Raw genomic sequence first — 26,758 nt, 5'->3', positions numbered from 1 at the left:
GAGGTCTATCTCCTGTGAACCCATTAAGTGGAAAGTGCTCTCAGAAGCCAGTTGAATATGGACCTCAGTCAGTTTATTTCCCTTTTTTCAAGGATCATATCATCTCCACTTTCTGCTTACTATTGATTACTCATCTGTGCCTTCAAATATGTTATTGTTACCCTCAGAAGAGTTTGGTCCATTATAAGTTACTCTGCCACTACTGGAATTAGAACTGAATTATATTTAAAATGCTTAAAATGTATGAGTTATCAAAGTCAGTTTTTCAGTAATGCAAAGAAGATTTACAAAAATTTTATATTTTAAAGGTAGTTATTACAAAGTGACTATAGTTTTTATAATTTGAAGACTATATGGGATTTGTTTTTCCTTGTGCAGGATATAGCCAATGAAGACCACAAAAAAATTGAAGCATTAAAATCTGAAAACAAGAAGCTAGAAAAACAAAAAGGAGAATTAATGATAGGGTTCAAGAAGCAGTTAAAATTAATTGATGTTTTAAAAAGGCAGAAGGTGAGTCTATTCTAAAAAAAAACACAGTTAAATTGTAGATATTTTTAGATGTGTTTGATATGCTTAGGTACAAAATTTTACCTATAGAACATACATAATAAGATTTCTACATAACATGTCATCCAAGCAAATGGATATTTTCAGGCAGGTAAATTAGTAATGTGGAAAATGGGACTGGTAAATACAGTATGGGTACTCCCTAATGATAGAAAGTATATACAAGAGTATAATATACTATTATCTTATTGGATTGGTTTGCCTCTTTAAACACGGAAGAGTGAAAATGGATTCCAAATCACTCTTCCCTTCTCTACACATGAATTACCTGGTGGTGAGAAGATTCGAAGCCATGGCTCTGCCACTTTCCCTTTTTGCAAAGGTTACGTATTAAAATACTACTGACGTGTTCTCTCAACAGGTTGATTCAGTAACCACCATGGACAAATAGGCTTTTACAGGCTGACCCTTGAATGTAATTATTTCAAATATGTTTATTGGAATTAGAGTACACATTCCAACAGAGCTTATCATTTGATAGCATATTTATATACACATTTTTATCAACTGCGTGTTGTCCTGTGGTCTACTCTTAATGCTAAAACAATATTGATTTGTTACAAACACAGATGCATATTGAAGCTGCCAAGATGCTGTCTTTCACGGAAGAGGAATTTATGAAGGCACTTGAATGGGGAAATTGATAAGTGACCTACTTTAATTAGTCTGTATAACTGACTGTGTGCCCCATATACATTTTAAAGTTTTAATGATTTATTTTTACTCTTTATAAATAAGATATTTGATAATGAAATCAAAGCAATTGCAACAAATTCCCTGTTTAGATTTGGGGTGGATACAAAATTGATAGATGATTATTAGAAAATTGTGAGCCACTTGCCCTTTTATATAAAGTATTTTATGCTCTGGTGATTTAGCTCTAGTTAATAAAAACAGTACTAGCACATAAACTGTCATTTAAGTTCTTATTGACAATAAAGCACTTTGAAATTCCTCACTCTTTACTATTCTTTTCCCTTATAGTAGAAAGAAAAAGATAATTTCCCTAAACACAAATACCAAGCTCTGAGCAGGAGGAGTAGTATGGAAAAGTTAGTCTCCTGGGTTTGGCTGTATTGTATTTATATAAAGGAAATGTTGTAATGTGGTGTGTAACTCAGCTCTTCAAATTATCAGTACAAGAACAAGAATTTGGCTAATAGCAATTAATTTTATAGATAAAAAATATTCTGCAATTTAATTTTATCAGAAAACAAATATTTTCTTATAGATAATTGTTTACAAATGATGAAATACAGAGTTGCTTTACAAAATCCAAATAGATTATGGATTCTATCACTGACCTGTGAAACAAAAGTCACACTGACATCTAGTGGTGAAAACAAAACAATCCAGGTTTTACCAAATCTTGATGGTATCACTTCTCTTCACAAATTTCGCTCCTTTTCTGATATACTTTTCTAAACTCTTCACCAAGCATATCAATATCATCCTCCTTTTTAAATACTCCCTACAGGAAAAATATTTTGTGAGTTACTTCAAATGCCAGAATATTTAACTAAATGCTTCTAAGACTAACATATAGACTACAAAAATTTGTAAAGTTATCTCCAAGATAATGAAATCTATTTCATAGGTTTACATATAATATCACTAGTCTCTGAAAATTATGACTCTGTGTATAATGAAATCTTTGACCTGATTTCCTGATTTTATTTATCAGCTCCAGTATAGGAATTTGTAATAGGAATCTGGAATTCTATTTTACTACCTCAAGTACCACTGCTTGGATTGGCTGAATGAGAATTTCATAAGGTATGAGAGCAGTCAGAGTTAAGAGACTGAGCTTTGCCAGATTCATGCATGGGATTGGCTCTCACCTCCATTCTATGGTTGATCAGCAAACATTGTCTTGCAGGAAAGACTCCAGATTTGGAGTTACATGCCCTTTAAGCAAGCCCTTTGAAATTCTTGATGCTTTTATTTACTTTTCTTTTCCTTATAGTACACAATAAAAGGCTGTTAAATATTTACTTATGTAATTTAAAGGAGCTAAAGAATAATTTAGGTCATTTAGGGCCATTAGGACCTAAAAGATTAAAATCATTTTGGCAGAACAGGTTTGTTAGACTCTCCTTATCTCCACATTTATTTCCTTTTAAAAGTATCTAAACTGAGATTCTCCAGAATTTATAGTCTAATTTTTTTGAAATGAATTTCTTATAGCTTTTGTCAGTGTATCATTTCATATTCATTAATCCAATCAGCCAATTAGACTATAACATCCTGTGGACAAGCAATAATTACTCATATATTTCCCTTTATCTTTCCTTAGCACTGGACTGAACCCAAAATAAGCACTTTATTCTTCCAATGGAATAAAATATCAAATGACATTCCTATTTGAAGGTTGTAAATTTTATTTACATGAGTCCAGATGTTTATGGGGCTTAGGAAAATCCATTGTTACTTCATTTATAGTCAGAATGTATCCCACTTATACATGAAAATCTGTTACCTTCTGGAAGTACTTTTAAAAATAGATTACTTAGTACCTACTTATAACCTCCCATTATACAGCAGCTCTGTCTCGGACTCGGTTCAAGCATGTGTCTGTTATCAGTGTTACCAATTACAAGAGTTTCCTGTACAAAAAGTATCACAGTTCCTTTAGGGTAGTTTAGTTTTAGACTTCCTACACCAAAAGGGAAAAAGAACTTCTAAAATTTAAATTCAGTAAATCTAGCTCCTACTTTAAGAATGTGCCAAGATTTGGGGTACCTGGGTGGCTCAGTCAGTTAAGCTTCTGACTTTAGCTCAAGTCATGCTCTCACAGTCCATGAGTTCAAGCACCAAGTCAGGCTCTGTGCGGACAGCTCAGAGCCTGGAGCCTGCTTCAGATTCTGTGTCTCCTTTCTCTCTGACTCTTTGCTGCTTGTACTCTGTCTCTCTCTCAAAAATAAATATTAAGAAAAAAAAAAAAAGAATGTGCCAAGACCAACTCTAATTTTAGAGACAGATGTTCAATGACTGCCTCTGATCCCACTGCTGCTTTGTAACAGCCACAAGTAAGTGAAACCCAGGCCCTCTGTTTTTTTTCCCCATTATTAGAGTTTAGGAAAATTATACCTTGAATTAAATCTCACTTACTTTAGGAAGATATCCTAGTAATTTTGTAGCATGTTCTTTGAGAAGCTTTAGTCTTTCTTCTTCAATAATTGCATTAATACATCCTTGTCGTCTTTGCTGCAACTGCCATTCTTCCAGTTCACGTTGCTGGAAATGTAAATGAAATTTTATTGTCACAGAATACATTAATCTTTTAAGAAGTCATCAAATAAAGCCATCTTGCAGTGGATTAGATAAAACTGAACTATGTTTTACACTAACTTCAGAAAATATTATGTAGTATATATATCTTTTATATTTATTATATATATACAAATCTCTTTTTTACAGTCACTATTCCCTTAAGGATACAAAAAAATAGGCATGGCTGGGATTTTAGGGAGGCAAGTATATGTCTTCAGGACAGTATCTTCATCACCAAGGAAAAAATGTACAAAGAAGGGACTTCCTAATTAATTCAAATATTTATGTAATGTTTACCATATGCCAATTGCTGAAGGCAGCTTTCAGTGTAAAACAAAACCAAAAACTGGATGAAACAGAATAGGGATATCTAAAAGATAAATATTTCCATGTATGTTAAAAATGTTAAGAGCCCATATGAAGCACAGGAGTAGCAGCAAGAGTTCTAACAGGAGAACCAGTGTTTCTCAGGCAACAGTTCTGAATGCTCTCATGTAACCGCACCAAAATTCTGTGCCACATGCTATGGAAGAGATGGCCAGTTTTAAAAGTTTTAGGGCTTAAAAGAACTCTTACAGCATTGTATCCAAATAATCTATTGGAAAGGGAAGGGTGCTAAAGGCAGGCCACTGAAGTAGTGATGAATTCCTACATAGAATTAAAGTAGTATTAATGTTGAGCTGGTCTGTGCAATAAGTAGTTTCCTAGGGTCACAATTTCTTCAAAACTCTTCATAGTTACCAAATAAAGAAGGATGCTAGGACACAGCCATATCCAATGCCACTTAAGCCTTTAATGGCTTCTAATGAGACTATTTTGTCTACTATGATATTACCTTATTTGCATTACAGAATCAGAAGAAGCATTGGTAGCTGAGAAAAGACTTACACTCTCTACCCATCTTGTTATTGAATCAAAGAGTTGAGTGGCTCTTACTTATTTTCTAAGATGATATAAAGTTATAGAATCTGCCATGGAATCGTTATACCTGAATTTGTTTTGAGACTATATTTCTAAGGCTCCCTTATAATCATGTGTGGTCACAACAGGACTTGGTTTCTGCCAATGGACTATAAGCAAAAGTGTCATATGGCAGATTCCAGGAATCAATCGTATACACCCACTTTGTCTCTCTTCAACTCTTCCATCTGCTACTTGAAACATGAAGGGTGAAGATCCAATTTAGACCATGAAGATAAAGGGTATAGGCTACAGAAGCCACAGCGAAATGCTAGGATGACCCTGGTTCCTGAAGGCTGAATACAGCCTCCATTCCACCCCTGAATTCCCTTAGACTTTTATGTGAGAATAGTAAACTATCTACTATGCCACTATTAATTTGATACTCTGTACCTGCAGCCAAACCTAATCCTAACTGATCTGTTCTTTATAAAAAGGAGATGCAAAAGATTCTGAAACGTTGTGAGGAAAGGTCAGTTGTTAGATTTTTGTCCAATGATGTATGGTCTCTAGTTGGGGTAGAATATAAGATTTCTCTACTTGGGATGTGGTAAACACATTAAATATTTATCCTAATAAACACTTTCATAGTAAATTAGGGTAAATAGAAAGTATGAAACCAATTTGTCCATTTAGACAAACTCAATAGAGCTGGTATTAGGTAACTCTTTCCTGGGGAGTTTTATATTTTGTCTAACCATATGATTTTTTTAGAGGTAGACAGAATTGTAGTTACCTATTTAGGAATATATCTGAAATCTAAAAAAACAGAGTTAGAACCTCCACCCTTGCTCTTGGGCAAAAAAATGTGACCCAATCTCACAGACACTTTTAGCACACAGCTTTATATTAGGAATATTTACATTAGAAAAAATTAAGAAAATTAAGACATAAATTGTAGAAATATCTATGCTTTAGGTGGTTTTATGTGATTTCCATTTATAGTTGCCTTGCTAACTTTTCTAGGAGCTTTCTAATTACCTCTGTAAGCCATGACATAGGACGGTCTATCACTGTTTCTACCTCTTTCTAGGCAAGGAGTATTCAAAACCTTCTGATCATTTCAAATTTTCATCAAAATTCTAATTTTCATCCTCCTTGACTGCTCTGCTTGTCTGACACTGTTGATCACCCTCCTTGATTCAACAAACATTTATTATTCACCACTTGTCAAGCAAAATGCTAGGTGCTTAAAGGTTAACCCTTAAAGGTTAGAGTAGATCATGACTGATTTATCAAAGATAAGGAATTGGGATTTTATGCTGTAGGAATCCACTTAGGTTTAAGTACGAGGAGGACATAATGAATTTTTTAAGCCCATTATAACTAGTAGCAGATGGACTAGTCATATGGTGACCAGTAGATAACAATTTCAGTAGTCCATAGGAATGGTATTAAATGTCTGAACTAAGTTATTAAGAAAAGAAACTGGATTTAAGACTTATTACTGAAATGAAGTCAATGGAATTTGGTGGCTGACTAAAAATTATTAGATAGGAATGGGGAAAAGTCCAGGATGATTTCAAAGTCATAGACTTGGGTGACTGACTGAATATGCTGTCTTTAACCAAGATTCAGGCTACAGAAACTGTAAAAAGTTTGTGTGGAATGTTCACTTTTGGAAACTAAATTCTAAGGCACCTACAAAATTTCCAACTATATCATTTAGACAGCTAGAAATATGGCATCAGAACAAAAGCATGAAATGAATAAGAATAGAAGAGTCCTAAAAATTGAACTCCAAGTATCCCCCCCACCTCCCCACTTCATGGAGCAGAAAAAAAAAAAAGAGCTGACCTCGCTTAGTTTTCTGTGACTACAACCATCCAGATTCTCTTGCCTTTCTGACCATCTCTTGGTCTTGTCATTGTTTTTTTCCTCCTCCTTCTACTCCTAAGTAAGAATGTTCGCTGAGACTCCATCATTGGCCTTCTGATTGTTTCTCATTATAATATATTCTTGGAATCTCTGTGTGCTAATTAATGCCAGATATGTATGTTTAGGAAAACTTGACCTAAGCTTTGCTCCTCTGAGTCAAGTGCCTTCAAGATATTTTCAATTTGTATTTCTATTTCAAGTCCAACATGATATAAACTGAAGTAATTATCTTTTTTCTCTGACTCAAAACATAACAGCACTTGGTATTCTTTGAGTTCTCCTAGTTGAAACCTTGGAGTTATTTTGACTCCTTCCTCCAGTCTACCCTATATGATCCACCAACAAAACAAAACAAGACAAAACAAAACATACCAGTCTCATATTCCTTTAAAAATATTTAAACTCTTCCTTTCTTGCTTCTCCCATGCTTTGTTAACCTATTCTAGGTACTCATCACCTCACTCTTGAATCACTACATTCTCTTCTTCCTAAGACCATGTTGTGATCACCAATTTCCTATTGTATCATGTCTAAAGTCCTCTGTCTATCACTCAAGTTTCTCATTGTGGGTAATTCCATATGCTGCCAACTTAGAATAGCCTTCTTCTGCTTTTATTCATCTTTTATGTATTTCCAGGAAAACCCACATAGTTCTGCCATAAATGCACAGTTGACCCATGAACAACACAGGTTTGAACTGCGTGGGTCCACTTACCTGCAGATTTTTTTCAGTAATATAATATGGTACCATAAAGATATTTTCTCTTATGATTTTCTTAATAAGATTGTTTTCTCTAGCTACTTTATTATATGAATATAGTTTATAATATGTATATAAAATGTGTGCTAATTGACTTTTTTAAAATAAGATAATCTTTTTTATTTTTTTATTTTACAGAGAGAACACAAGCTGGGAAGAGGGACAGAGGCGGGGAGAGGGAGTGGGGGAGAGAGAGAGAGAGAGAGAGAGAGAGAATATCTTAAGCAGGGCTCCATGCACAGCACAGAGCCCAATGTGGGACTCAGTGCCACAACCCTAGGATCATGACGTGAGCTGAAATCAAGAGTCAGATGCTCAATTGACTGAGCCACCCAGGCACCCCATGTGCCAGTTGACTCTTCATGTTATCAGGAAGGCTTCTGGTCATCAGGAGGCCATTAGTTAAGTTTTGGAGGAGTCAAAAATTTTATGTGGATTTTTGGGGTGGGGGTTGAGGGAGGTGTCAGCACCCTTACTTATCCCCTGTGTTGTTCATGGGTCAACTGTATTGCACAATTGGTAAATTATAACTACCAAATTCTATAAATGTACACTGTACATTTAAGAAATGTATTCTCAGTATAATTTTATATATAATTGAGAGTTTTGGGAATCTATACCCCATTTTTTGTACTACACTAGAAAGTACCAGAATTAACTTGTATTTATTTTGGTTCTCTCACCAATACTCAGCAGAATGCCTAGCAGATCAGTATCTATTGATTACAAGAATATCCTGAGATTTCTTTCTGCCTACTCATACTGGAAAAGATCATCATTAGGATATCAATTAACTTAATTCCAGCTCTGCCACTTACTTGCTATAAAACCCCGACCTACCTAACTCATAGAGTTGAAAGGTTAAAGTTATTTGCTTGAAATGAGCTTAGAATAGTTGAATGACATATGTAAAAGCTCAATAAATGTTAGTTGTTACACTACCACTTATATTAATTATTTTAAAATATTTACCCTATGCCTAATCTGTACTCTTCATATTTAGAGTGTTTATCTTTACAAAGCACTTATACGTTATCTTATTTGGTTCTTTTTTTTGAATTTTTTTAATATTTATTTATTTTTGAAGGAAAGAGAGACACAGTGTGAGTGGGGGAGGGTCAGAGAGAGAGGGAGACACAGAATGTGAAGCAGGCTCCAGGCTCTGAGCTGTCAGCACAGAGCCTGACGCGGAGCTCGAAATCATGAACCATGAGATCATGACTTGAGCCCGAGTCGGACGCTTAACCGACTGAGCCACCTAGGTGCCCCTCTTATTTGGTTCTTAAAGCACAACAAGCTGGTGTGGCAGATTAAGTATTATTTCAGTTTTATAAATCAAACATAAAATAGATAAATCAATGTGTCCAAAGGCACAAACCTAGTTCCATCTCCAACTCTTAAATCCATATTTCCAACTAAGAAATCAACCCCTGGGGCCTCAAAATCAATGTGGACAAAATGGAATTATATACCCCCTTGAAATCTATTTTTCTTTGTTTTCTTTAGGACATCACCCACTCACTCACTGAAGATGGAAGCAATAGTATTATTTAGTGGTAGTAGCAGGCATAATCCTGCTCTCACCTCTCCAGACCCAGCTAACTGGTCAGCAAGCCCCATCAAGTCTATCTCCCTAACATCTCTCACATGGCCCCCTTCTCTATTTGCACAGGCTTTCCCCACCTATCATGGACTGATGGTAGTAATGTCCTAACTGATCTCCCTGTCTCTGGTCTCACTCTAGGCAGTACCCCCAGTACCACTACTCAAGTCATCTTTCCAAGTGCAGATCTTATCAGATAGCTTTCTTAATTTTTCAGTGGGTTCCCCTGGATAAAGACCACCTTCCTTAAAATAGCATCCAGGGCACTCATGATCTGTGCCCTGTCTACCACACCAAGATGCCCATACCTGTATAATTATTGTCACGTGTACCTGGCATATCTTTACAATGATTGTTTTTATATATTTTCTTTAACCAAGACCATAAAATAAAATCATAGATGTCATAGACTTAGCTGTACATATGTTCTCAACACCAAACGGTGTCTAGCACATAGAAAGCATCAATAAATACATTCTAGATGCATAAATAAATGGTCAGAAAATGTCTATGCCATGTGACTAGTAAGCAGATATCTAACATTACCTGGCACATAAAAGGGTCTCAGTTAAATGCTGAGTGGATGAATAGATGAGCTGACTACTGTTCAGTGATAACAAAAATGAACACTTTTTCTTACTTTGTCTGCAAGGAACTGGTTGCGACGCTCTTCAATAAGCTTTTCCACAGCCCTCCTGTGTTCTAGCTGCTTCATTCTTTGCTTCTGAGCATTCATCAGTTCTATTCGATCATCCTCAGCAAGCTTAGCTAGCGTAGCTTTTCTAAAGGTCTCCTCTTCCTCTTTTGCAGCCTGGAGTACTAGTTCCTTCAGGGCCATTTGTTCTAGAAAATCTTGTTTCAACTCCTTTTGCTTTCTTAATTTCTCTTCTGCTTCCTCCTAAACAACAATCCGTATAAACATTGATTCAGTAACTGTTTCTTTACAACAGATTTATAAAGAAAGGGTGGATAGAGTTTGGTTAAGTGCAGTGTTACAATATGAAATAAAGCTGAAAAATTAAGCCTTTTCAAGATAACACTTTCCCTCACCCTGTTAACACTAGTTGGATAAAGGACATGTTACTTTGGATTGCCTTCTTTTATTTTTAAATTTTAATTTGTATCTATTTTGAAAGGAGCTGACATAAAAACTTTTTTGCATAACTGAGATCATTAAATCTGTGGTCTGTGAAATTTGTACCCACAAAGAATCATTCTAGAATCTTGCCTGAAATTATGATTCAAATTACTGGGAAATATTTTTCAGAATAATAATCTACAAGTGACAAGCACAGGTTTTTCAGGAAAATTCAAATTTACTTGGAGCAGTTCAAGTGTTTTCCTACAAGCTTTAATTTTCCTAACATTATGAAAAATTTCAAACATAACTGGAAAATAGAAGTTTACAGTGATCACTCATCTACCTAGCACCTAGATACTATCAGTAACATTTTACTATTTTTGCTTTATCATCTATCCAATTAGGACTGATACAATTCCTTCTCAACTGTAACCTGCCTTGCCTAATTCAAACACGATTTCCAGGAGGTAAGCCATATCCTCAAGGCAATCAAAATATTGCCTTAATAACAGCCGTTTGGTCAGGTTTCTTACAGGTAACAGAAGCTATAAGGGATTTACTACAGGCCAGCAGGTGTTATGAGAGAACTTCCAGGATGGCCAAGGAGCCAGCCACCATCTTGGTTACCATCTGTCTTTGGTAGAGTTAACCATCATGGCTCAAATTCCATGATGGTAACTCTACCAAAACTACTCCCAAAGACCCAGTCTTCTACATGTGACTGTGACCTCATTTTGCCCACTTCTATCTTCACACCTTGAGGTGGAGAGTAACTTGGAAGATAACCTAGGTCCTATGAAGAATTCTAGCTAAAAGAAATGTGGTTTTAACTCTATAGCTTTTATAACAAAGTAAGACAAAAAAGTATAGGAGTGGATTTTAAGCCACCCAATCTGGAATATTAGCTGTTTGTTCCACCTATTTGTTAATTATCTTGGATGTTCCACTTCTTTTTCTTCACTTACTTCTATCTAATCTGTTCAAAACCTACCTCCTCCAGAAAGTCACTGTAATTCATACATCTCTCTCTTTTGGGCCTCTGATACCATCTATTTTTCCCATCATTAATTTTACTTCAGATACATGCATTATCTCCTCACTAAAAATAAATTCCTAGAAGGCATATTATTTCTTATTATTTTATTTATCTTATATATTATTTTTCTTTGGGATGCTGGGCACAGTGTTTTTATGATATTATAGTTTGTGTTCATCTCTATGTATTCTATATAGAAGTCAGAAGGCTCACTGAAGGCAGATATTATCTCAGCTTTGAATTCCTCCAGAGTTTATCCTAATACCTTGCACACAAAAAATACACATAGAACCAAATCAACTGTTGACATTTCCTGGCATCCATCTCCCATACAAATTTTAGTTTAATCCAATCAACGGTAAAGACATCTGGCTAAAAATCAGGGAAATGTTAGCAAAACAAAACAAAACAAAACACCATTCACTGTATTTTTTTTTCAACTAGAAAAATGTCCCTATACTCTTTGATATGCCTGGATCAGGAATATATATTAATGTAATATGAACTGCATAATTTTCCAAACTTTTCTACATTCTAAAGCCCATAATGTGGTTTGAGAAATAGCTCTTCACTGCAGGTTTGAAATAATTTGCTGAAAAAACTACTTTGAGCCTGGAAACTTTTAGAGGTATCTTGGTCTGGGTTCTCCTCTGAAAGCATAATCTTACACAAATATTTGCGTATACATATTTTATGAGAGAGAGAGAGAGATCTCAGGAAGCAGCAGTGAGGGAAAAGCAGAGAGAAATAGGGAAGGGAGAAAAGCCAACACGTGGGTGCATCACTGAACTGGTTACTATGTGGGCAAGTGTGGCTTAATCCTGCCAGAATCTTGTGAGGAATGCATGAAGCACCTTTCAGGTCTGTCCTCAAGGCTGACAGGAAGAAGCATTTATCCCTTAATTCCTGTCCACTGTTGGCTGAGGGATGCCTCAGAGGGTGTTCACTCCCTGCCCCCACCAACAGCACCACACATTAGGACACTGTCAAGCACAGTCAGTGTAAACCCTCACAAGTGTTCTCCACAGCTGTCACTGAAATTAGAGGTGAGGCTAAGAGGGTATGAGGCAGGGCACAGCAAGCTTTTCACATGGGATATATCCTTAGTAATCTTATTTTGGCTTTTTCTACATTTTTTTGAAATCACTATATTTTTAATGCAGAAAATAGTACCATTAAGATTTTCCCATTTTATAAGTATACAATTGAATGACCGTTCATTATTTTCTAATCTTTTTTCTTTACAGACCTTTTAGTCTTTCTAGTTTTGTTTTTGCTTTCCTTTTTAGTATGTTTTTCTGGAGTAAAAGCTTTACCACCCAATACTAAATAATTGGATTAATTAATTCTAATATGTTTTCCTGATTTTGGTAAATTTCCACTTGTATCTTTATGATTCCCTTCCATATTCTTGCCCCATACTTGAATTTGTATTGTTTTTCTAAGTTACTGAGTTGGCTGCCTGGATAATTTTTTCTAGTATTTCTTGTTAAAAATTAATTGCCCCAACTTTAAGATACAAAACAGATGAACATAAGGGAAGGGAAGCAAAAATAATATAAAAACAGGGGGACAAAACATAAGAGACTCTTAAATATGGAAAACAGAGGGTTACTAGAGGGGTTGTGGGAGTGAGGATGGGCTAATTGGGTAAGGGGAATTAAGAAATCTACTCCTGAAATCATTGTTGCACAAATGCGAACTAATTTGGAGGTACATTAAAAAAATAAAATATAAAAAAAAATTTTTAAAAGATTAATTGCCTCAGAGATCAGTTTTATAAATCTGATAAGATTTTGATGTGTACTAATCTCATCCTCTAAATTACCTACAAATTTCCTCTTCAACCAGTAATAACTGAAAATAATATTTTTAGATTTTCAGATAGAAGATGAAAATATTTGTAACTAATTTCTAGTGATGATAAATACCATTTCCCCTTGTATTATTCTGGTAAATTTTCTTTGGAAGTTTAATAGCTTTTAAAGTTATGTACTTCAGGGGCGCTCAGGGGCGCTCAGGGGCGCCTGGGTGGCTCAGTCAGTTAAGCATAGACTTTTGGCTCAGGTCATGATCTCACGGTTTGTGAGTTTGAGCCCCACGTCGGGCTCTGTGCTGTCAGCTCAGAGACCGGAGCCTTCTTCAGATTCTGCGTCTCCCTCTTTCTCTGCCCTTCCCCTGCTTGCACTCTGTCTCTCTGTCTCTCAAAAATAAATAAAACATTAAAAAAAATTTTCAAGTTATGTACTTCAATGCAATGTTACATAGAAGATTAAATGTTTATCCTGTAATACCCTCATTGTCAACTGTACCTTTCATCTGTGATATCTGGGATTCATTTGATGTTCTATCTATCTGATGCTAACCTTGCCTATTTGCTTCCCCTTGGTCCATATATACCTGTTACACCTTCATCCATCATTTTATTCTTAACTTTTTTGGGTAATTTGATATTAGGTATATATAAATGGATTACATTAAGTTGTTTTTAAAAAGAAATGTACATATTTTACATTTAAAAAAATTTTTAATGTATTATTTTTGAAAGAGAGAGAGAGAGAGAGAGAATGAATGGGGGAGGGGCAGAGAGAGAGGGAGACACAGAATCCGAAGTAGGCTCTAGGCTCTAAGCTGTCAGCACAGAGCCCAACGTGGAGCTTGAACCTACGAACCACAAGATCATGACCTGAGCCCAAGTCGGACACTTAACCAACTGAGCCACCCAGGTGCCCCTATATTTTCCATTCTTACATGCAGTAATCATTAAGAATATACACCCAAAAGGGTTTTGATATCAATACATGGTAACTCTTTCCAGTTTATCTAAAATGATGTTTTGTTTTAGGAGAAAAATATTAAAAATAATGCTAATAACCAACAATCTATTGTATACTTGGCTATTCATGTATTTGTTGTATGAAGTCTTTGTTCAAACTTGTTGCTCATTAAAAAAATAGTTCTTTATTATTCTATTATTGAGTTATAAGTGTTCTTTTTATATTCTTAATAAAAGGTTTTTGTAAGATACACGTACAGAATACTATTTCCCAGATTGTGGCTTGCATTTACAATTTCCTAACAGTGTTAGTTTTGATGAAACCCAATTTGCAACTTTTTCCTTTATGGATCATACCTTTTTTACTGTACCAAAAAAATCTTCACCCTTCTCAAGGGTGAAGACTTTCTCCTCTGTTTTCTTCTAGAAATTTTGTAGTTTCAGCCTTTTTGTTTGTCACACTTATTTTGAGTTAATCTTTGTATATAATGAGACAGAAAATAATAAACTGGAGGGTAGGGGAAATAGGAAGAGGTTGATAATGGGTACAAAGTTCAGCCATAGGGCCTGAGGATCTAATGTAAAATGTGGTGATTAAAGTGAATAACACTGTATTATATAAGTGAAGTTTGCTAAAAGTCCAACTTAAGTGCTCTCTTCAAAAAGAAATTAAAAAAATAATTATGTGAGGTGATAGATGTATTAACTAGATGGGAGAATCATTCCCCAAAATAAACATATATCAAATCACCATAATGCTTTAAATATCTTACAAGTTTATATGTCAATTATACTTCAAGAAGTCAGTAAACTTGAAAAACCTGAGGCAAGAGTGACCAAAAAAACAAAGAAACAAATTACCAATATCAGGAATGAAACATGGGATAGCATTGGAGACCCTGCAGACATCAAAAGGATAATAAGGGAACAGTATGAATAATTCTACATACACGTTTGACAACTTAGACAAAAGGGATCACTTTCTCAAACACAAGTCACTAATAGTAACCAAATATGAAATAAGATCATTTGAATTAATCTATAACTATTAAGGACACTGAATTAATAATTTAAACCTCTCAAAAATAAAACTCCAGGGCCAGATGGTTTCATTGGAAAAGACTACCAAACATTTTAACAAAGCATTAAAACCAATTTTACACAATCTTCCAGAAAACATAAGAGGGAACACTTCTGCATTTATTTTATGAAGATCAGAATACCCTGATACCAATATGAAAACAGAAAACTAAAAAGCAATATTCCTCATAATATGGATGAAAACATCCTTAGCATAATATTAGAAAATAGAATCCAGCCATATATTAAAAGACTTATACACCAATGCAAAGTGGGATTTATTCCAGTAATCAGACTGGTTCAATATTCAAAAAAAAAATAAATGTAACCCGCCAAAGTAAAGAAAAAACACACAACGTTATCTATAGATATAAATAGATACCTATATAGATAGATATAGATATCTATATCTATAGATATAAAAAAGCATTTGACAAACTTCATATCTCTTCATGATAAAAATCTTCAGAAAATAGGGTTAGAAGAGAACTTCCTCAACTTAATAAAGAGCATCTATCTACAGAACTACAATTAACAAAATGCTTTCCCTGAAGATAGACAACAAAGAAAGCCGATATCTATCTCATCACTGTTACTCATCACAGTGGTAGACAATGCTAGAAGTTTTAGCCAGAACAGTAAGGCAAGAAAAGGAAATAAAAAGGATACAGATAAAAAAAGAATTAAAACTGTCCCTATTCTCAGAAAACATAACTGGGTAGGTAAAAAAAAAAAAAAAAAAAAAAAGAAAACTCCTACAGTACAAAGTTGTGAGATACAAGATAAATATAAAAAAAGTGAATTCACTAGTAATGAGTCCGTGGACACTGAAATTAAAACTAAAATTCCATTTACAATTATTCAAAAAAAAGAAATACTTAAATATAAAAACAAAGCACATACAGGATTTGTACGATGAAAACTATGAAACACAAGAAAAAATACAAAGATGATCTAAATAAATGGAGAATCATACTATGTTCATGGACTGGTAGACTCAACAGTGAACACGTCAGTTCTCCCCAAATTGATACTTAGATTTAATGCAATTCCTCTCAAAATCCTAGAAGACTTACTTGTACTTAGAGACAAGATTATTCAAAAATATGTATGGAAAGGCTGGGGTGCCTGGGTGGCTCAGTCAGTTAAGTGTCCGACTTCGGCTCAGGTCATGATCTCGCGGTCTGAGTTCAAGCCCCACGTCAGGCTCTGTGCTGACAGCTCAGAGCCTGGAGCCTGTTTCAGATTCTGTGTCTCCCTTTCTCTCTGACCCTCCCCCGTTCATGCTCTGTCTCTCTCTGTCTCAAAAATAAATAAACATTAAAAAAAATTTTTAAAAATATGTATGAAAAGGCTAAAGCAAATTTGAAGCATTACATAGCTACAATAACCAAAACTGTCTGGTATTGGTGGAGGGACAGATACATAGATCAACAGAACAAAATAGAGATCCCAGGAACAGATCCACACAAATATACTTAACTGTGTTTTAATAAAGTTGCAAAAGCAATTCAATGTAGGATAGAAAATCTTTTCAACAAATGATGTAGAGCAACTAAATATCTAAAAGCAAAAAACTTTGACCTAAGTTTCACATCCCACACAAAATATTAACTGAAAATAGATCACAGACTTAAATGGAAAAGGCAAAAAGTTTTAGGAAAAAAAGGAGAAATTCTTCAGGATCTAAGCAAAGACTTCCTAGAATTGATACCAAAGTATGATCTAAAAAAAATAAAATTAGCAAATTGGACCTCAGAGAAACTGAAAACATTTGCTTGGAAGAAGACCCTGTTAAAAAGATAAAAAGACAAGCTATAGACCAAGAGAAAATATATGAAACCCACATACCTGACAAATGACTAATATCTATAATACATAAAGAACTCTCAAAACTCTACGATAAATTAACAACACAATTAGAAAACTGGCCAATCATCTTGACTTGTGGTCAAGGTTTTTGATGTTGTTGAACATATATCCTGTGGTTTTCTGACTACTTATTCTATATATTAATGAGAAGGGATACTGAAATCTTCAACTATAATTATGGATTTGTCTCTTTCTCCTTTCAGTTTTACTTCATGCATTTTAAAGCTTTATTTAGGTTCATCCACCCTTTAGGACTATTATATCCTCTAGATGAATTTACCATGATTTCCAACACCACTTGCTTTTGATTAGTGTTTAGTATATCTCTCTCCATCCTTTTGTTTTTAAACTATATGTCTTCATATTTAAATTGTGTGTCTTATAGATAACACAGTTGAATCATACTTTCTATGCAGTTTGTGAACTGTTACCTAGGTATGACTTTTTTATCCAGCCTGAAAATTTCTCTTTTAATTGCAGTGATTATGCTATTTACACATAATGTAATTATCAATATGGCTGGGTTTAAATCTACTATTTTTCTACTGCTTCATCTCAAGATGATATTCTTCTCTATGTTAATCATTCTTTCCATTTCCAAAACTTACTTTTAGTTTCATCTTATGTATTTCAGCTTGTTCTTCCTGGTATAATTCTTGTCTCACTTGTTCCAAATCTTCACGTTGCCGCAGCATTTCTTCCAATTTCTGAGTCAGCTATTAAATTTTTAAAGAAACACACAAACATTAATAAGAAACAAATTCTATATCAAGTATTTCTGAATTTCTCCAATGTTAAAGAAGTGGCTATTTTAATACCATATTCTGAAGCTGCAGCCTTTTTTCCTCATTTTCTTGAACTTTTGCCATTCGATCTTCTTCTCTTTGTTGCTGCATGTTGGCAAACTCTATGATTTTTCTGTTTTCTTCTTCCATCTCCTCACGTTTCTTTTTTCTCCAGAGAGCCTGCTCTTTCTGAAACTCTTCTATGTACCTTCGAGTTACATTCATTTTTTCTAACTTTTGTTGTCTTTCCCTAAAAAAGCAATAGTTGAGTACAGTTTTATAGTACAAGAAATAATATAAATATAAAAATGTGTCATTTCCTTCAGTTGATAATGTGGGAAAAAACAGCCTTTCTATTTATAGTTCATTCATTCATACCACAAACATTTTGAGTGTCCACTATGTACTGCTAAATATAATGGCAGGTATGAATTTTCCAAGTAAAATACTACTTATACCTTTCCTCTAACCTATTAATGAAGTTTTATGCCTCTCACTTCAGAAAGGCACCAACCTGTTTACATAAGCCTAGCAGTACACTACACTTCAGTTGTCTAGCAAAGAAATGATCAGAAGACAAGTCCTCTGACACGATATGGGCACATTTAAGAAAAACAAAGGTTTAATCATTCTGTTACTTAATAAGCATTTGTTACCAGATAATTATCATGCTCACAAAGATAAACAGGAGTTGGACTCCGTTTATGTGATCGTAATAATTCCTGAGAACTTAGTATGTATTCAGCACTGTTCAGGTGCTTCTCCTCTTCACAACAAGCCTGACATAAATCTCATCTCAATTTTTAGGCATGTAAAGAAACTGGGATAAACTTACAATTGATCTTCTTCATAGATTTTCCTAACAATTTCATCAATCATGAGTTTCTCTTTCAGTAACTGCTCATAAGCTTCCTGCTTTTTCCTTTCTTGTTCCTCAAGTTGTTTCTCCAAGTCAAGATAATACTGTGCTTTTACTTTATTCCGTTTGTTCTCTGCAGCATTCTCTTCCTTTATTGCTCTCTCGTGTTCTTCCATCATGATTTTGGCTATTTCAGCATCACGTTTCTGTTATGAAAACAAAATTCATCTTTCTACTTTCAAATGTGAGTGCAGTATGATAGAATATTTCAAAACAGGTGAAATTGAATATTATAAAGTGTACTGCATAAAATATTTTCATCTGTCCAGGTAAATGCAAAGGTAAGTCACTGTTACTTGAAGGGTTTGAATGATGAGTCAAACCCTAAAGATGCTTTCCCATTCCTTCAAGTAGATCTCAAGGAAATACGAGATAAGTGTAACTAATAACTCCACGTGTGAGAAAATTAGAAAAACTCCGCATTTGAAAAACAGCAAAAATTTGAAAAAATTAGAAGCACTTTATTAATAACTGTTTTTAAAAAAAGCAGTAGTAATCTTTTCCTTTTATTTAAAAGTCATGTAGGCAATTTTTAGCTCCATTATGTATCAGCTGCCCTTTACAGTAAGGATTGTACTCTTTTTCAGACAAGTCTCCTATTAACCAGCTCTAAGCAACTCTGAAGTTTCTCTCAGCTTAAACTTTCTTTCTTGCCACCAGCCTTTGAAGTCTCTCATTTTTCATTTATTAAATGCCCTTTATAATCACTTTAACTTAAAAGAGTCACATATATCATTGTGCCTGTTTTCTGTAGCTTTTAATTCACTCATTCAAGACCATTCCCTCTGAGTTAGAGACAATCTTACTTCTTAACTAGGTTAAACCTCTTATTTGTTTTGAGCATTTTGAAATCACTTAACAAAATAAGTTGTAAATTAAATATATTGAGGCAATTTTTATTACCCTTGACCATTATGATCACATACCAAATAGCATCAAATAGACAAGAAAAGATTAAAATGTGAATGTGAATGCCATTCCTAATCTAATTGAGGTTTTTAACATATACACTATTAATATGACTTGACCAAAATTCTTTCTCTTCTACTTTCTTAGCACGTGTTGTATTGGGTTCTTTAAAAAAATGTGAAATGACAAAAACATTTATGTACACACTGCCACACACTTATAGACATACAATGTTCTCATTTCACAGATTTAAGAACACTAAAGCTCAGACAGACAGAGCCCATATTGGCACCTAGGTATCTTGACACCTAGTCAAGTTGTAGGACTATTTGACTTTAATTTTTGTGGACTCATTTTATTTAGAAAATAGTGGCAATTCTTTCAGGAGTCAGACTTAAATGTACAACTACCTGGAAAAACTTCAATGATCAGAATAAAACTGCAAACTACTGGTCAAAGAGTACACTGTTCATGTTCTACTTTATTTTTGTTTTTAATTTTATTTATTTTGAGAGAGAAAGAAAGAGAGAACATGAGGGGAGGAGCAGAGAGGGAGAGAGAAAATCTCACAAGGATGTGGGGTTGATCTCACGAAGCATGAGATCATGACCTAAGCCAAAATCAAGAGTTGGACCAACTCCTGGCTCAGCTTAACCAACTGAGCCACCCAGTTGCCCCAGTTCCACTTTATTTTTGAAAGGGTAGAAAAGAACTACATGGCTTAGGAAATGAGGTCTCCTCATGCTCTCCTACCACCTGCCACGCCAAAGGCAATCCCAGTTAACAGCATGCTGTGCAACCCTTCAGACTTTTCCTGTACTAACACACATGCATGCACATCACTGTGGCCAGCATCTATTCTTATGAGATGCCTATGTTGCATTGTGCTGGTTAAGTATTTTGATATTATTCCTCTAATTGTATGTGTGCATCAACATATATGTGTTGAAATATATACACATATGTTAATATACAGTTTTTAAAAAATAAAGACGGTCTGTGATGTGTATTTCTCTCCAACTTGATTTTTCTGCAACTTTTTTTTTCTTTTTAACCTAAAATATAACTTTAAAAGCCACAACATTTACCTCTACCTCTTCTTTTTAATAGCTTATAATCCTTGAAAGGGATCCAAGAGAGAGGAAACTCTACAACCAAAATGCTCTATGTATTAATAGAGAAACGAGAGAAAAGAACTTCTAAGATTGTGTACTATTGCAATCAGACCTTTTCATCGATGTCTAGCCTTTCCAGGGGACCATGAGGGCTCACGTGATGGTGTGCACGCTGCTTTTCAGAATTAACTCAATAAACCCTATTTTACATTTACTGTAGCACCACTAGTGAGTGTGTCTAAAACTCCTTTGCCCAAGAGTAACTCTTGCCCTGAATCTGGCAGTATGTCAGGAGTTAGAAAAGGGAATAAACAGAGGAAAAAAGATAGAGATAGCTACTTACAAAACAGGAAAGTTTCCTGCTTAAAATTATAAAATAGTTCACTTTTTAAAACATTTAACAAATGCAAAATCTAGTAACATTCTAAAATGAATTGATCACACTAACAACTTGTACTGTATTGGTTTGTCAAAGAATTATCAGTCAGAGACCACAAAGAATGCTCAGACTTACTGAGTATAGCTATTCATTCTAAACAGCAACCACATTCTTTGTGTCTCTGAAAGGCTCTAATATTAAATTAAACAAGGCTCACTATTGAATAATTTCTGGGTTTCTATACCTTAAGGATCTGAAAAGCATAAAAGTATTTAAGAAATCTAGCAGTGTAAATTCTTCATAGTATGTAGCAATTTTCAAAAAATTGGTCTATTGTTGGTTTTCTAAATGAAGCTAAAAATATAGAAAACATAATGACCAGAAACATGATTACCATTTGCTCATGTTTAATGGCATCCTTCTCTGCAATCTGAGCTGCCCTTTCTTTATTCATGTAAGCTGCTTTTAATTTCTTCTCCAATTCTCTGAGCTCAATACTGTTTAAAAAAAAAAGACAGAAATTTAAAATTGAGGACCACATTTTCATCTTAAAAATCTGTACCTGAAATTTAAAATAATTTTTTCTAAATGTATATTTATATTAAATATCTTGAAAGTTAATACTCTTTTCTCTCTTCATCTAAAGAAAAATCAGAATGAAAATGAGGCATTATAATTAATTTTCCAGACAAAACAACTGTTTTATTTCCAATAATCATCACTAAAAATCTTTTTGCCAGTGCCTGACTCAGAGAAGATGCTTTATCAATATTGGTTAAAATTTCTGTCCAGCTACTGACACTATTGAGCTACAAGAACTATAGTGGAGGGGTTGTAAACACTCTGAAAGCCATGACTATTTTTTGATGATTAATGATGGAGAGGAATGACCATGGGCAAGTTTGCTTCACTTCTCTGGGCTTGTTTACTTACCTGTTAAAAATGAGGATCACCCTCAGAAAACCTCTGAACTGCTTTTCAATCTATCCCTTCCCTAACTATAGTGGAAAATAATATGCCATACACAACTTTTCATTTTAATGTGCCAGTCATATTTCTGAATATGAGAATTCTGAGTCAGAAGGGTACTTAGATGTCACTTAGAAGCACATCTTGGGGCACTGGGGTGGCTCTATAAGTTGAGCATCTGATTCTTAATTTCAGCTCAGATCATGATCCCAAGGTCGTGGGAGCCCCCGCGTGGATCATGGAGCCTGCCTAAGATTCTCTGTCACCCTCTCCCTTTCCCCTTCCTTGACTCGTGCATGCTGTTTCAAAAAATTAAGTTAAATTAAAAAAAAATTTTTTAAGCACATCTTAATTCTTACTAGAACAGAAGCACTCACCTAATTATAAACAATTTAGAAGTACCCTACACCTCCAAAGAGACAATCATGGGTAGGGAAGAGAGCTATTCTTGGTATTGTGATGTGTCCTTCTTGCCCTCACTGCTGTAGTTGTAAATGTATGGGACACAAGATTGCCTTCTTTCATAAAAGTAATAATATAAATGAGGATTAAGTTTCTAGGTTAGTCCACATATTTTACTCTAAGGAGCTGACATATTTACAAGAGTTTTTGTTGGATTAGAGCTAGGTACTAATATTAGTAAGCCAATGTACATACCCAATCCCAATTTATAATATTACCTCTCCAAAACAAAGTGCATCAAATTCCAAACAACTAACATGCAAATAAATGACTTTCATTTGAAGGACAAATGCACAGATTTCTATTGGATATATACCTAGGAATGAGATTTCTGAGTCACAGGGTAGGCTGTATTCAAATTTCATAGAAAATGCCAGCTTTCCATGCTCTGTAGAGAGATTTACACTCATAGTGCTTCAGTACCCCCACTGCTACACATCCCAGCAACACTTTTTAGTCGTGTCATTCTTTTTCATTTTAACCACTCTTGTGGGTAAAATATCACTGTGGTTTTAATTTGTTTCCCTAATAAAATGAAACTCAGACCTTTTCATATGTTTGAATCATTTCTGTGAAGTCATTCATCTTCTGTGAAGTTTTTGTTCAAGAATTTTTTGCCCACTTTTAGACTAAATTGTCTACTTCTTGTTACAGAAGAGTTCTTTGTATGTTCTTAATATAAGTCTCTTGTTAGTTACAATCATTGCAAATATCTTATTCCAGTCTGTACTTACTCTTATAGCTGTTTCTTTAGATGAAGAGAAGTTTTCTAATTCACCCATCTGTTTCTTCATTGTCAATGACTTTTGTGTCATGTTTTAAGAAATGTTGCCTACTGCACAGACATAAAGTTATTTTCTTTTGTTAGTCTCTCAAAATTTTGTTTCACCATTGACTTTTAGACTATAATCATTCAAGAATTGAATTCTGTGTGTAGAGTGAGGTAAAAAATCAAGTTCGTTTTTGTATATATGGCTATTTAATTGATGCAGTACCATTTTATAAAGATGTCCATTTCTGAATGTTCTGCACTACCATTGTAGTGCCAGGGATCTGCAGTGTCATAAAGTTTAAGTGTGCATATATGCATGGATCCATTTTTGAATATCCCATCCCATCATTCCTCAACTGGGGTTCCATAAGAGAACTAAGCCTCACAGAAAATGGAGTCTATATTTTAATTCTCTCATAGACGGTACATAGCAGGCATTGTTTTAGATCCACAGGAAGTAAGTTAATTCATTACAAATGCCATAGGCCATTAGGGTTTAAATTTTCTGGTTGAAAAGATCTGCTCCATCCTATTTCATCGATCCATTTGTTTATTCTGTGCTAAAACCACAATATCTTAATTATTATAGCTTTATAATAAGTATTCATATCCTAAAGAATAAGTCTCCAATTTTGGTCTTCTTAAAGATTGTCTTAGCCATTCTAGGTACTTTGCATTTCCATATACATTTTAGAATAAGCTTGTCAAATGTCATAATAAACAATACTGGCTGAGATTCTGATTAGGATTATACTGAATTTATATATCAGTTTGACATGTTTACAATACTGAGTCTTCAATTTTATAAACATGGCACATCCTTCCAATTATTTAGGTTTTTAAAAACTCTATTGATAATAGTTTTTCTTCAGTGTTGAGGTTTTACACCTCTTTCATTAGTTACTTACTTTTCTATGCTCTTGTACAAATTATTTTAAAACTTTCATTAATTGTTGCTAATTTACAGAAATACAATTAATGTTGTATATTGACTTCACATCCAACAACACTGCTGAACTTATTTTTATAATTTATACATAGATTCTTTTGGATTCTCTACATACACAATCATATCATCTGGTAATAATGAAAGTTCTATTTCTTTACTGACAATCCTAACAACTTTCATTTACTTTTCTTGCCTTATTGCACTGGCTAGTGTGCCCAATACAATTATTAAGAGAAGCTGTTATAGCAAGCATTCCTGTCTTCTTAATATAAGTAAAGTGTTTAATGTTTGCCATTAAGTATGATGTTACTGTAAACTCCTTTTATTCCTAATTTGCTAATCCTCTTTTAATCTTAGAGTGATGTTGATTTCTACCAATTGGTTTTTTTCTGCTCATACAGTTTTTCTATTATATTCTGTTCATCGGATGAATTACACTTACTGATTTTCTAATGTTAAAACAAGTTTGTATTCTTAGAATAAGTTAAATTTAGTCAGATTTTTATCTTTCTCACACACTGTTGGATTTGACATTAACTAATTTCAGATTACAGTAGCTAAATTCAAGAGAAAAATTAGTCTATAATGTTCTTACCCTACTCAGGTACTGATCTGATTACAATCAATTGGAAAGTGTTTCTTCTTTTCCCACTCTGCAAAACTATGTGAGATCGGGGTTATTATTTGAATGTTTGGTAAAATTCACCAACCACCTAGCTATGTAGGTTTCTTTGTTAAAAAGGTTAATTATAGGTGTAATATCTTCAAAAGTTATAGAAACATTTATGTTTCTGTTTCTACATATGCCAGTTTGGTAAATAGTTCTATTTAAGAATTTATCTAATTTTCAAATTTATTTGTATCAAATTATTCACAATATCTTGCTATGATCTAGTAAACATTTGTATGATCTACAGTGATATCTTATCATCCATTCCTAAAATTGGTTATTTATGCATTCATTCTCTTTTACACTATACCATTCTAACCAGAGGTAATCAATTTTATTAGCCTTTTTAAAGGCACAATTCTGGATTTCATTCTACTTTATGTTTACATTCTAATTCATTTGTTTCTGCTCTTATTATTCTCTTCCTACATTCTTTTTATAATCATTCCAGATGGAAATTTGGTGTACATTCTCTAATATCCAGATTGAGCCTTCATTTCTAATAGTCATTTCAGATTATAAATTACTCTTGAGCAACAGCTTTAGCTAAACCCCATAAGTTTGAGGGTTTTCATATTATAATTTTTTTATTGTGGTACAATACAAAAAAGAAAAATTTGCCATTTTTAACTATTTTAAGTGTACAATTCAGTGGTGTTAGTTGCATTCACAATGTTCTACAACGATCATCACTATTTCTAAAACTTTTTCATCATTCTAAATAGAAATGCTGTACTCATTTAAGCAGTAACTTCCCATTCCTCTCTTTTCCTAGCCTCTGGTAATCTCTTACTACTTTTTGTCTCTATAAATTTACCTGTTCTAGTTATTTCACATAAGTGGATTTACACAGTAATTTATCCTGTTGTGTCTGGCTTACTGCACTTAACATATTGCTTTCAAGGTTCAGCCATATTGTAGCATGTATCAGAACTTCATTCCTTTTCATAACTGAATGATATTCCACTGTATATACATACCAAAGTTGTTGATGGACAACGGGGTTGTTCCTACCTTTTGCTATTGTGAATAATGCTGCATTAAACATTAATGTACAAATATCTGATTAAGCCTCAATTTTCAATCCTTGTGGGTATCTACCTAGATAGATCATACGGCAGTTCTATATTTAACTTTTTGAGAATTGTCAAACTATTTTCCACAGTGCTTGCACCATTTTATGTTCCTACCAGCAATGTCCAAGGGTTCCAATTTATCCACATCTTCACCAGCATTTACTTTCCATTTTTTTATTAAAGCTATCCTATCAATTTCCCTAATGACTTAATGATGTTGAGTGTTTTTTTTTCATGCGCTTATTGCCCCTTGTCTGTCTTCTTTGGAGAAATCTCTTAAGTACTTTGCCTATGTCCAAACTGTTGAATTGTAGGAATCATTTATATATTCTGGATATTAAATTCTTTTTTTTTAAGTTTTTTAATGTTTATTTTGAGAGAGAGAGAGAGAGAGAGAGAGAGAGAGAATGGACAGGGAGGGGCAGAAACAGAGAGGGAGACACAGAATCTGAAGCAGGCTCCAGACTCCGAGCTATCAGCACAGAGCTATCAGCACAGAGCCTGATGCAGCTGTGAGATCATGACCTGAGCAGAAGTCAGACACTTAACTGACTGAGCCACCCAGGCACCCCAAGGATATTAAAATCTTATCAGAGATGTAATTTGCTTTTCTAGTCTGAGTTGGTTAGGAGTTATGTGTAACAGAGATGAGCATCTTGTGTCAATCCTACAGGTAGCTACCAGGTAGGTTCAAACATACATACATAATAATTTTCTAATAAGATCTGATCTGCTCTCCTCTCTCCAGAATGAGGGACAGATACTCACAATATAGGCTACTACTTTCAAGACTGCCTTAGAGCTGGGAGGGGATGGAGCAAGGACAAATGAAAAAACTACAAAGCTTTGCTGCCATTTATAAGT

The 26,758-nt window shown here is 34.2% G+C and overlaps 2 protein-coding genes across 4 annotated transcripts in view; one reads left to right on the top strand and one right to left on the bottom strand.

Annotated features, from left to right (window-relative positions):
- TEX9 (testis expressed 9) overlaps positions 1 to 1,524 on the top strand; it is a 64,307-nt gene extending 62,783 nt beyond the window's left edge. For both annotated transcript variants that reach the window (XM_019442021.2, XM_019442022.2), the window contains exons 11-12: positions 379 to 513; positions 1,140 to 1,524. In XM_019442021.2, the coding sequence (XP_019297566.1) occupies positions 379 to 513; positions 1,140 to 1,214 (210 nt within the window). In that variant the 3' untranslated portion in view covers positions 1,215 to 1,524. The remainder of the gene's footprint in view (positions 1 to 378; positions 514 to 1,139) is intronic.
- Positions 980 to 26,758, bottom strand: part of MNS1 (meiosis specific nuclear structural 1) — a 48,226-nt gene continuing 22,447 nt past the window's right edge. For both annotated transcript variants that reach the window (XM_019442020.2, XM_053889036.1), the window contains exons 4-10: positions 21,391 to 21,493; positions 18,510 to 18,739; positions 17,708 to 17,924; positions 17,498 to 17,605; positions 9,685 to 9,942; positions 3,682 to 3,807; positions 980 to 2,041 (exon numbers count right to left, since the gene is read on the bottom strand). In XM_019442020.2, coding sequence (XP_019297565.2) covers positions 1,949 to 2,041; positions 3,682 to 3,807; positions 9,685 to 9,942; positions 17,498 to 17,605; positions 17,708 to 17,924; positions 18,510 to 18,739; positions 21,391 to 21,493 — 1,135 coding nt within the window. In that variant the 3' untranslated portion in view covers positions 980 to 1,948. The remainder of the gene's footprint in view (positions 2,042 to 3,681; positions 3,808 to 9,684; positions 9,943 to 17,497; positions 17,606 to 17,707; positions 17,925 to 18,509; positions 18,740 to 21,390; positions 21,494 to 26,758) is intronic.

The sequence above is a fragment of the Panthera pardus genome, unplaced genomic scaffold, assembly GCF_024362965.1.
Source record: "Panthera pardus isolate Hobbes unplaced genomic scaffold, ASM2436296v1 HiC_scaffold_24, whole genome shotgun sequence".
Classification (NCBI taxonomy): Eukaryota; Metazoa; Chordata; class Mammalia; order Carnivora; family Felidae; genus Panthera; species Panthera pardus.
The sequence above is the reverse complement of the archived record's forward strand: the minus strand, read 5'-3'. Positions and strand labels throughout refer to the sequence as shown.